Source organism: Lycium barbarum, chromosome 12, assembly GCF_019175385.1.
Source record: "Lycium barbarum isolate Lr01 chromosome 12, ASM1917538v2, whole genome shotgun sequence".
NCBI classification, from domain to species: domain Eukaryota; kingdom Viridiplantae; phylum Streptophyta; class Magnoliopsida; order Solanales; family Solanaceae; genus Lycium; species Lycium barbarum.
In genome coordinates, this window is record NC_083348.1 from 38,865,762 (window position 1) to 38,877,407 (window position 11,646).

The 11,646-nt window shown below is 37.9% G+C and overlaps 1 protein-coding gene across 5 annotated transcripts; it reads left to right on the top strand.

Annotated features, from left to right (window-relative positions):
• Positions 1-1,795: 1,795 nt before the first annotated feature.
• On the top strand, positions 1,796-5,919 carry LOC132623824 (uncharacterized). Of its 5 annotated transcripts, none has more exons than XM_060338639.1 (5): positions 1,796-1,928; positions 3,142-3,226; positions 4,707-4,761; positions 5,158-5,296; positions 5,556-5,919. In XM_060338639.1, the coding sequence occupies exons 1-5, from the start codon at positions 1,926-1,928 to the stop codon at positions 5,646-5,648; spliced, it is 375 nt and encodes a 124-aa protein (XP_060194622.1). In that variant the 5' UTR covers positions 1,796-1,925; the 3' UTR covers positions 5,649-5,919. The 5 variants fall into 5 exon arrangements, 4 of the variants coding, with proteins under 4 accessions (XP_060194622.1, XP_060194621.1, XP_060194623.1 ...); XR_009576437.1 differs by lacking the exon at positions 1,796-1,928 and adding an exon at positions 1,944-2,416 and having other exon boundaries at positions 4,707-4,785; XM_060338638.1 differs by lacking the exon at positions 1,796-1,928 and adding an exon at positions 1,945-2,416 and having other exon boundaries at positions 3,129-3,226.
• The last annotated feature ends 5,727 nt before the right edge of the window (positions 5,920-11,646 follow it).

Consider the following 11,646-nt stretch of genomic DNA (forward strand, 5'->3'; position numbering starts at 1 on the left):
CCTAGCAAGATTAGGGTGTGACAAAGACAGCATGCATTATTTCTCTTATGAATGTCAGTCAGATCCAGATGTTTCATATTGATGTTCTCATTATACTATTATTGTCTTTCTTCATTGTTTATGCCTCTCATACTCAGTACAATATTCGTACTGACGTCCGTTTTCTTTGGACGCTGTGTTCATGCCCACAGGTAGACAGGGAGGTGAGCTCGATCCAGATTCTTAGTAGTTGTCAGCTGATTGAGAGCACTCCATCGTTAGGAGGTGCTTATGATCATTCTTTTGGTACACATGTGTATTTTAGGCACGACGGAGTCCTGTCCCGTCTAGATGCACAATATGTCAGTAGAGGCTCGTAAATGCGCAGTGTGGGTAGTATGGTCTCATATTTCTCAGGACTATGCATATTGTATTTTGATGGCCGAGAGGCACATGTATATAAAAGTATTTATGTTTTCATATGAAATATGATTATTTTCTCATGCTTTGATTATATAAGTAATAAGAGAGCATTAAATGAGCAAGATGAGTGATAGCACGAGCGGTGCTCGGTGGCTAGCCCCGGGTACCCGTCACGGCCCCTAGCTGGGTCGTGACATTTACTCCTTCCAAAAGAACCAAATAGCAGTGATGATGAGAGTTCAAATCATAGCAGTTTTTTGAGCGATACCAGTGATTTCAAACTAGATGAGCTAAATCCCCACCTTCTTATAGAGCGTAATGATGATTTCTGCAGTGTGAAATATTCAGATCCGCGGGAATATTATTGCGGTTTACGCCGAGAATGGTCACATCGGCTTGCCGAATCAGAACATTTTGTTCGTGACTTGGAAAATTAGAACGCTCCAATCCCAACAAGGTACTCTTTAACCATGCCTCAAGTAGGTCCAGAAACGTGTGAGCTTGCCGTGCAAAGGATTAGAAAAGAAAACAACAGAATGCTGGTAAGACGATGTAGATTTTACATGCTAAAGTTGGCCGAAGAACAAGCATCATCAACCGGTAGAGAACTAACTGCTACTGAAAAAAGATGTGTCTTAAGAAACCGCCAATATTTTTCTGAGGACGATATTGAGGACTTGTACTCTGATGATGATTAAGAATGTTGTGATTTTAGTTTTAAGTTTAATTTATGATTATGCTGTTATTTTGAAGAATATTAGTATGTTAAGTATTTTCATCTACTCAAGGTTATGAATGATGCAATTTAATTAAGTTTATTTTTTTTGTATGAATGCTGCCATTTTGACTAACTTTTGATTAATTATTAATGAACAAGTTTAAGTATTCGTAAAGAACTTCAAGCTAATGTCACCGAGCCTTCAAACGAAAATGGCGTTCGAGCACTTTTCAACCACTAAAACGGCCATCCGAACTTTTGTGTATCCTTGATGTATTGATCCTACCTTATTAATCGCACAAAAATAAGTAGGGCTCTATATAAAATATTAAAGTTTCGGGGTCCCGAAGCATGATTAATCTATGGTCAAAGTACGTTAAAAAGTGTAATGGAAGAAGGGTTAACCAAAAGGGCCGAAAAAAAAATGGGAGGGACACTATAGCGCAGTAATTTATTGCGCTATAGTAGTTAACGGAGCCGTCCCCGTTAACTGCTTTAGCGCAGTAAATCACTGCGCTAAAGGCATTTTGGTAACATTTTTTTTGTTGGGGTTTTTGGTTCAAAATATTTTTTTTGGGGCATTTTGGTTCCGGAGCCGTTCACCTACTGCTTCTAATGTTTGTGATATTGTGGCTGGACCAGAACAACATGCTCCTAAGCAGTTGTTTTGTAATATAAATATGTGTCTGCATTATCAAAAAAAAAAAAAGGAAATAAAGAATTTGAAAAGTGAAACAATAATTTTTTGTTGCCAATTTGATTTCTTTTTTTTTCAATTGAAATTGATGTTCAAATACAGACAAGCATGGTAAGCACCCTCCGCCAAAGATTGTGAGTTCGAGTCGGGAGCTTCCTGGGGAAGGGGTTACAAAAGAATCTAAAAATAAAAAGAAAATGTTCTTGGAGGGGTTTAAAAAAAAGACCTAAAAGGAAAAAGTCCAAATACAATTTCTAACTTCCAAATTCCTTTTTTATGAAAACTTCACTCACATATTGTCCAACTTGCCTACTAATAATAGTTATATTGAGTTAAACAACATAAAAGTATTTTGTTTGATGGATCCGGATGTTGCTGTTGAGAGTGTTATTGTGAGGAGAAATGTGGAAGTTGGGAGTAAGAGTGGGGGATGGGGGAGGCATTGGGAATAGGGTAGGAAAATACACATACCTACACCAATTGGGTAAAGCTCCACCTCAAGCTATTGATGCTCACCATATTGTTGTTCAAAGGGTTTCAATTTATGCCTCTTTACTCTTCTCCTTTTTGCTTATCCATACTTTCTCTTATTCCACCAGGTAAACTATATTTATTCTTAGCTATATTATAGTTTTTCTAAGGTTCATTTTCATTTCATTACGAAATACTTCTTCTTTGGCGTCAAATTAGACTTCTTTAGGCCTATAAAAGAAAATCCCTATATTTAACACTTAGTTCTACAGTGACCTAATGGAGAGTAAGTCTTAGTTCACCTAGTAGTACCAATTTATTTTAGGGAAAATTAGGCTCTATGTCTATTTTTGAAAATAATATTACTTTTGAGTTTGTTACCCGATTTAGCCCATAAACACCTTTTTACACTATTATACAAGGTTGACACATTATGTAAAATTAAATCTTTCCCCCCAGGTATAATGTTGTATAATAGACTACGTGTCGTAATAATTTTCAAAAGCTGTATATTTTTGAAAATTTCCCTTTATTTTATGGGTATCTTCTGTAAAGTGCATTTTTTTCCTTTCCAATTTATTGTCTCTCTTGCTAGTTCTCAAGAATTTATAATCTGGCTTGCAAATTGCTATTAGGAGTTTTTTCCTCTGTAATTAGAAGGAAAGAGAAAGGAAGAGGGTATAAGGATAATAAGTTTTTCCAACCTCAGTAGCTTTAGCAATGACAATAGTGTGTAGTTTGTGGGCTTTAAAAGGCCGTTAAATAACCATACAAACATGTATTTGTGCTCAAAACTTTAATTTGTAGTAAGAACATTGTGTTTAATTTGATGAAGCTCAGTCTTTCATTGCAGGGAAAGCTAGATACTCTTCATATTTGGAGCTTAGTTATCATGGCGTTGCTCATTAGGTTATTTCTACAGACGCCAGTTAAGAAAGGTGAGGACGTTTAAACTTATGTGAATTTACTTAATGTACCGCTTGCTTATAAGGTGCATTTTCCAGATTTAATCACATCCATTGTTTGTTGAGCTAAATCTGAGACCAAACCACATTAACTATTCTATGTACTTCTCTCTCAGTAACTTAAGTTAGTACGTTGGATATAGAACCATAGACTTTAGAATTGTTTGTCCATAGGAATTGAAGTATTATCTAGTATAGAAGGTAAAAGTTTTTGACAAAGTTATCAATATAGTAATGGGTATAATTTAATCTTTAATCAGGTTCAAACCCAACAAATGCAGTGCACAAAATTGATGTTGTATGGTATCACAGAAATGCCTAAATTTGCTGTATTTTTTGAAGTAAAAATGTTCTAATTTCTTGCAAACCATTGATCAAAGTTCAATAATCAATGTCTGACAATATGGGAATCATATGTCTGATAATCTGGGAATCATACTTCCCCTCTACTAGGATTTCGGATCTTAATTTCCAAAGCCACCAAAAGGAGTGGGGAAAATATAAATATATGTGAGTGTGAGTATGAGTGTGTTTGTGCACGAAATTGTTGCTTGTTTCCAGCTTCCAATATGTCTGCTTGAATACAGAAAATCTATACTAAAAGGAAATTTTACTGGGAACCAAGATGATAGGAGATTCGTTTGTGGTTCATGTGCAATTAATGAATTAACTACGTCTCGGTCACAATTTAGTTGGCTTATGAATCATTTTGCTCTATTTTTGACAATTTTATTCAAATCTGGTAAAGATAATTTTCTTCTAAGGCAGATTACAGGTTCTCTTGAAACTATAGGTTTTTCAAATCACCCTTACCCCTGCCAGGACATAATGTAAGTGCAATAAGAGCAACTATACCTTAATCCTTACTTGTTGTAATTGCGTATGTAGATCCGTTACTGTAATTGTGTTCTTGTTTGTTAAGTTTGAACTAGTCCTAGGATTGTAGTTTTTTTTTGTGACAGCTTCTCTCCATGTAGATTTAGGTCTACCTTGTCCTTCTTAGCATCTTCAAGCAACATAGTGTTGCACCTATGGACAAGTGCATTTGGGGTTGGCGCAGACATGCCTAAACTATCTCAAACAATATTCTGTTTTGTTTTCTATATGTGCATTTGCGTTCTGTATCTAATGTGATCATTACTCAATCGTATATGGCCCCACATTTATCTAGAACCTTATTTCTACCGTGCTCTTCTCGTGGATATGTTTCCCAATGTATCACATTGCTGGTCTCACAATTGTCCTATAAAACTTGCTTTCTACTCTGTTAGGAATATTCGTCTCACAGTATAGTTCATGTATCTCGGCTTCTTAACTCCAATACTCTATTGGAGTATTAAATTAAGGACTGTCTCTTAAGATAATGCTCACATATTTTGTGGATACTTTATTGATTTTAGCTTCTTTCATCAGACATATATTTTATTCCGCATTTTGTGTTTGCTTATGACAGAGTCTGTTCTAATTCTGCCAGCATTTGGAGTTCAACTTGAGACTCAGTATGGAAGGTACTTACTGCTCCTGTTATAGAGGTGAATGCTTTGCTATTTGCTTAAAGTTAATTGTCAAACAATAATTTTCAACACCGTTAAAAGATGCTTTTAACTGAAAACTTGTCAGATATTCTGCATGGATCTATCAGTTTGTTTCTGCTTCCTTAAAGATTGTTGTGCATACAGCCACTTGTTTATTTATCTCTTTCCTGAGATCGGCGGCTACCGTTACGTAAACAAGCAGAAGTATTTAGTATAGAGATGACAGATAAAGTTCTTTTTGGATACAAGTGAAAGTGATTAATTTCTTAGAACCGCTTAAATACATTTTGATGATACCTTGTCCATTTTAAATTTGTATCTGATCTGAGAAACTTCTAAATAGAATTCTAATCAGCCCTTTGTATACAGTGGGAAAACAGTTCGCCAGTTTGTCCATATTAGCAGGATTTTGAAACCAGTGCTGACAGAATGTGTCACACCAGTTACCTGTTATTGGAGTCTATCTTTGATTATTCGAGGGGAGGAAGAACTTATGCTAGTTTTCAAGGTGAAATTTATATCCCTGATATATTTCTCTGGCAAATCCTTAGCAATGTATTCTTGTATCTTGGTAGTAAAAATAGTTGCCCTTCAAAATGAGATATCCAGTCTCTAGGTTCGAAACTTGTTTACTTTTTTGTTGGAATTTACGATAGAGCAGATTGAGGGGAGGATTTCTAATCAACACAAAGGACTTAGTAGAGAAGATTACTCCGGTTTATTTTCTCTTGCTTACACAATTTGCTGTATTCAAATATAATTTCCAGGAATTGCGTCCACCAATGAAAATGTTAGCGCCCATCTGGAAGGCTTTATGTGCTGCCATCGAATGTGGAGAATGCACGGAGGCTATTACATAGATTGTACAAGTATAACCTCAGCTGATTCAATTTCTAGTTCAGCATTTGTATTCTCTACATTTAAAGTTGTAAATGGCATGATATAGTCCCCTATATTGTCATCACACATGCTTCCTGCAAAAGGCTAATCATATGAGCTGCTTATTGCATTGAAACCACTTTTCATACAGGATACTTTCTTCCAGAAGTTTTAGTTGTCCTTTTCAATTACCTTGTAAATAAACCGGGTGCAGATGCCAAATCTCTAGTTCCAGTTCTTTTTCAGATCTAACATGAGTGTGATTTTAAGAGAAGATATTACTGTATTAGTTTCATCAATTGTAATCAGTATGTTGTCAACCTTAAACAATAGCACAATAGGAATTCACAATCAATTTAGTATACATAGTTGCCAACAGTAGTGCAGAGTACAGTTCTGCAAAGGTAATTTCTGTTGACTGAGATGATCAAATTATTGCATCTTTCAGCAGCTTCAACAATCGTTTGAAGTACAGTTCTGATATGAGGTAATTTATATTAACCATCCCCAGGGCTTTGATCCAGTGATAAGAATATTGAGCTTGATGTGTGACGTAGACACATGTAACGAGTTTGAACCCTGTGGAGAAAAAAACTCTAATATTTACGTGGAAAAGCATAGACAAACAGATCTATCATACACCCGACATTGAACCGGCCTAACTGGTCCCAGAGATTTCTCGGTTAAACAACCAATTTGTGTTAAACCAATAGATTATTAATTCTTCCTACTTTTCGGTAGCTTGAATTGCAGGAGGCAGCTATCACGTAATGAAAGGTGTAAGGAGTCCTAAAATGATATGACCCAGAGTAATGTAGAATAAAGAGCAATTGGGGAAAGTTGTACGTGAGGCTTGCGCATTAGTACATTTCCTGTTGCTGTTAAGTTAGTTACATATTTACGTTTATTATGTTTTGACCTGAGCATTTACTTTATTTTTGTGTTTTGCAAGTTAGTCCCTCTTCAGCTAAGAAGAGGGTTAGATGTAGCTCATTGAGCAAGAAACCAGACTATCTATGAAATTAATACCAATTTAGTTTCCTTCTTAGCTTAATTTACCTTTTCTTGTTTTTCAATTCTCGAATTACATCAGTGGTATCAGAGTAATTTCCTGCTCTGTGGGAATTGCAGTGGCGGTTGAGATCAAGGAGGTGCTAAATAGCCTTGATCGCATGACAATTGAAGTAGCAAACTTCAATGCGAGGCAGAATCAGTTGGAATCTAACAACGAGAAGGCTTTTCGGGAACTGAAAGAAACAATTACAGCTAACCAAGCAACATTCAGAGGGAAGGAGAAGGAATTTGACAAACAGGACCTGTATTCCCCAACGGAAGGGCCTATCAACATTTCAGGTATGGGTAATCAGATCCATTTACAATAGTCAAGTTCTAGTGATTGGAGTAACAGGACAATAGGATCACAACCATCTAGCTCACCAATTTATATACCACAAAACTCTACTGCTCCGACCCAGTTTGATTTTCCATTCAATTCTCTGTCAACACCATTAACACAAGCTTCTCCCACCTATAGTTTTGCCCCAACATCCATACTCATTGGGAAAATTCCTTGATCTCTAAACAACCCTGCTCAGAACCCAAATAATCAGCCCCAAACCCCTAATTTCATGAGTCATGGTTTTCCATAAACTGTGGGGCCTAATAGGAATCCAAACCCAATTGCTAATGTTGTTTTTTCTCCTTATCCTCAGATGTATAACACACCTACCCACTATAATCACCAAACCCCATCCCTTTTGAGGCAGTACAAGGTCACCTTTCCTAGGTTCAATGGCACTGGGTTCCAATACTGGTGGTACCAGGTGGAACAATTTTTCTTTATGGATGAAATTCCACGCCATCAAAAGGTGAAGGTGGCATCTATGCACTTGGATGATTTGGCTCTGCAATGGCATAGGGCTTACATGAGGAGTAAGATGCAGGCTCAATTGCCTCATCCTAGTTGGGAAGAATATGTTTGGGCCTTAACAGATAGGTTTGGTACTGAATTTGATGATCCTATGAGTGAGTTGGTCAGGTTAAAACAAACTGGTGGGGTAGTGGAATTTTAGGAAGCATTTGATAGAGCTATGACTAGGCTGAATTTAGATCCTAGCTATGTTCTCAGTATCTTTTTGGAGAATTTGAAGCCTGCGCTGGGTGATGTTGTTAGGATTTTGAAACCATACTCTCTTCCCCAAGCTTACCATTTAGCTAGGTTATAAGAGTCAAATTTTTTTGAGCAGGCTAAGACTATAAAGAGCACATTATCTCAAACCACTCAGGGAAGCAACAGGTTCCCAGTTAACAACTCTACTTATTCCAAACCTCTATCTAAGCCTACGAATCATTTGCCTAGGGGTGTTGTTCAACCTTTAAATGATAGGTTTAAGAGGAGGAGACTCACACCTGCAGAGTTGGCTGCAAAGAGAGCTAAGGGTTTGTGTTTCCTATATGATGAATTGTTTCAACCTGGGCATGTGTGCAAGGCTAAAGCACAACTCTATCTACTAGAACTGGAAGAAGAAGAAGCAATAGAAGAGGTGGAAGAAGAGTTATTTCAAGGAACTGAACATGCTGAAACTTGTGAAATTTCAATTCATGCTCTTCAAGGAACAAGGAGGTATAAAACACTGAGACTTTTGGGGTATTGTCAGAAGAGAGCTTTGAATGTGTTTTTTTTTTTTTTATGAAGTAAGTTGTTGTATTAAAAAGGCATCAAGAAGATGCGTGAATGATTACAAATCATATGGTTATAACTCCAAATACTGCCAAAAAAAAAACTAGTATGAGCCGGGAGTTAAGAACCAGAAGCAAAAACTCAAGGCTGTTAAGCCACTGAGAGTGAGCTGATAAAATCTAAAAGGGGAATGACATCATTTACAGGGGAAATATTGCTCCAACTAAAAAGATTCATCAAACACTTGGGCCTAAGAGAGCAGTTAGGAGCTGAGATCCCATCAAAACATCTTTTGTTCCTTTCTGTCCATATACACCAAAAAATACATGCTGGAATCATCTGCCAGATCTTCTTGATGGACTTGTCCACTTTCCACAAACTCCAACTTTCAACTGCTTGCTTTAGACTGATGGGGGTTGTCCAACTAATTCTAGAAATAGCCAAAAACATAGTCCAAAGATCAGCTGCCACAGGGCAATGCAGTAACAAATGGTTTACAGTCTCTATGTTGTTGTGACACATAAAACACCTGCTCACCATTGTAATGTCTCTCTTCATGAGATTGTCCTGGGTTAAAATAGCATTGTAAAGAGCTGTCCAGGTGAAACATTTAACTTTGGAGGGGAGCTTTGTCTTCCAAACCAGCTTCCAAGGCCATGAAGTTGTCACTCCCTCTGCTGCATTCAACTGGTTGTAGCTTGCTTTTACTGTGAAGATGCCTTTCTCTGAATACCCCCACCTTAAGCTGTCTGGAAGTTGAGGATTCATTGAGTAGTTTGCCAGTAACCTATAAAGATCAGTTAGTTCCTCCAACTCCCAGTCTTGCAAGTTTCTTCTAAGGTGAATATCCCAAATGTTGCCATCTCTATTGTCAGCGATAGATGAGTCAGGTTCTACAGCTAAAAGGAATATTCTGTGGTGAGAGTTTCTGAGGGGTTGATTGGCCACCCACTTGTCTTTCCAGAACTTGACTTTAGAACCATTTCCAACCTTAAAGGATACTTCCCTGAAGAAGTCATACTGAAGATTGTTGATATGTTTCCAAGGGCCAACACCATGAGGGGCTGTATTCTTTTTGGTGCGCCAATCATCTAGCCTGCCATATTTTGCATTCACCACTTCCTTCCATAAGAGTGTGCCTCTTTGGCCATATCTCCACCACCATTTCAAAAGAAGGCTTTTGTTGTGCTTGCTGAGATCTCTGACTCCCAGACCTCCTTGTTCCTTTGGCATTATGACCTTATCCCATTTGACAAGATGGAATTTATGATCTTCACTGTTTCCTTCCCATAGAAATGCCTTTCTTAGGCCATCCAGCTGCTCCTTTACCTTACAAGGCATTGGAATGAGGGACATCATGTAAGTAGGTATGCTGTCCAATACACTATTGATTAAAGTCAGCCTTCCTCCCATAGATAGATATTGCATATTCCAATTTACCAGGGTTTTCTCCACCTTCTCCACCACTCTATTCCAAACCTCAGTTGCTTTGTAATTTGCACCGAACGGAAGGCCCAGATAAGTCGACGGGAAGGAGCCTATTTCACACCCCAAGATCCCTGCCAAGATATTCAAGTTTGGAACTTCATTGACAGGATAGATCTTGCTCTTCATCATGTTAATGTGAAGTCCAGAAATAACTTCAAATAGCATGAGAGTAAGATTAAGATATAGAACTTGAAGTGTCTCTGCCCCACAAAAGATCAGGGTATCATCAACATATAAAAGGTGGGAAATTGAGATAGAATTGTTTGGCCTGCTTTCCACCTTGAAGCCCTCAATCCAGTGATTTTCTTTGGCTTTGTCCAGCATCTTGCTCAGACCCTCCATGGCTAGAATGAATAAGAAAGGAGAAAGAGGATCCCCTTGTATTATTCCTTTTTTAGGAGAGAAAAAACCCACTGGCCCCCTGTTCACCAGAATGGAGTATTTTACAGTTGAAAGACTGTATTTGATCCATTTAATCCATCTATCTCCAAAACCCATTTGCTTCAGCATGTCTAACAGATAGGACCAGCTCACTTTGTCAAAGGCTTTCTCCACATCTAGTTTGCATAAAATCCCAGGTGTTCCTGCTTTCAATCTACCATCTAGCATTTCATTTGCAATCAAAGAGGGATCAGTGATCTGTCTGTTCTTAAGGAAGGCATTTTGCTCCCCTGACACCAGCTTCCAGATCACTGCTTTGAGCCTCTCAGCTAAAAATTTGGCCAAGATCTTATAAACACTCCCTATGAGACTTATAGGTCTGAAGTCCCTAAGGTGTAAGGCTCCCTTTCTTTTTCAGATAAGAGCTATAATGTTGGATTTGACCATGTGGCAATGCTGATGAAAATGGTTGAGAGCTCCCATGATATCATCCTTGATGAAATCCCAAGCACTCTGATAAAAGGCCATTGTGTACCCATCGGGCCCTGGGCTCTTGTCTGGAGCACAAGAGTTGATGGCTGCTCTTACCTCTTCTTCTTCAAAGCTTCTTTCTAGCCAAATCTTTTCTACCTGAGTGATACTGCTGAGATTTTCAAAGCTGGCTTTGGGTCTCCACTGCTCATCCTCCTTATACAAAGCTTGGTAAAATCATAAAATTTCAGCTTTGATTTTCCCTTGTCTTCACAGATCTCCCCATTAATCATAAGCTTGTCAATTTGATTGTTCCTCCTGTGAGAATTGGCTACTCTTTGGAAGAATTTGGTATTCCTATCTCCTTCTTTAAGCCACAAACATCTAGAATTCTGCCTCCAAGATACCTCTTCAATCTTTGCTATTTCTTCCAGTTTTAGCTTTAGGTGAGCTGATCTCTCCTTCTCCCCATGTGACATAAGTCTACCTTCAGTAGCTTGTTCAATGATAGTTAATTCCTCCAGCATACTTTCCCTTTGAGTTTCTAGTTTTCCAAAGGTCTCTCTGTTCCAGTTAGTGATATCTTTCTTCAAAATTCTAAGCTTCTGAGATAGGACAAAGTCTGGACTACCTGCGATGTTGTAGTTTTGCCAGCAGCCTTTGATCATTTCAGAGAAACCTTCTGTTTGAAGCCACATATTTTCAAACTTGAAGTAAGAGCAATTAGTAGCCCAATCACCACTTTCCAGAAGCAGAGGTCTGTGATCTGAGACAACTCTTGGCATAGCTAGCTGTTTTATAGCGTTGAAAGTATCATTCCACTCCGGAGAGATTAGAAACCTATCTATTCTGGACGCTTGCAAAGAATTCTCACCCCTGAACCATGTGAAATTTGCTCCTTGTAAAGGCAGATCAATAATGTCCAGATCAAGAATGAATTCATTAAAGTTGATCATTGC

Coding starts and splice junctions, on each gene's coding strand:
- LOC132623824 (XM_060338638.1), top strand. CDS start 2,220: ATGTGGAAGTTGGGAGTAAGAGTGGGGGATGGGGGAGGCATTGGGAAT. Junction 4,762..5,157: donor CTTGAGACTCAGTATGGAAG/GTACTTACTGCT, acceptor CTTTGTATACAG/TGGGAAAACAGTTCGCCAGT. Junction 5,297..5,555: donor AACTTATGCTAGTTTTCAAG/GTGAAATTTATA, acceptor TATAATTTCCAG/GAATTGCGTCCACCAATGAA.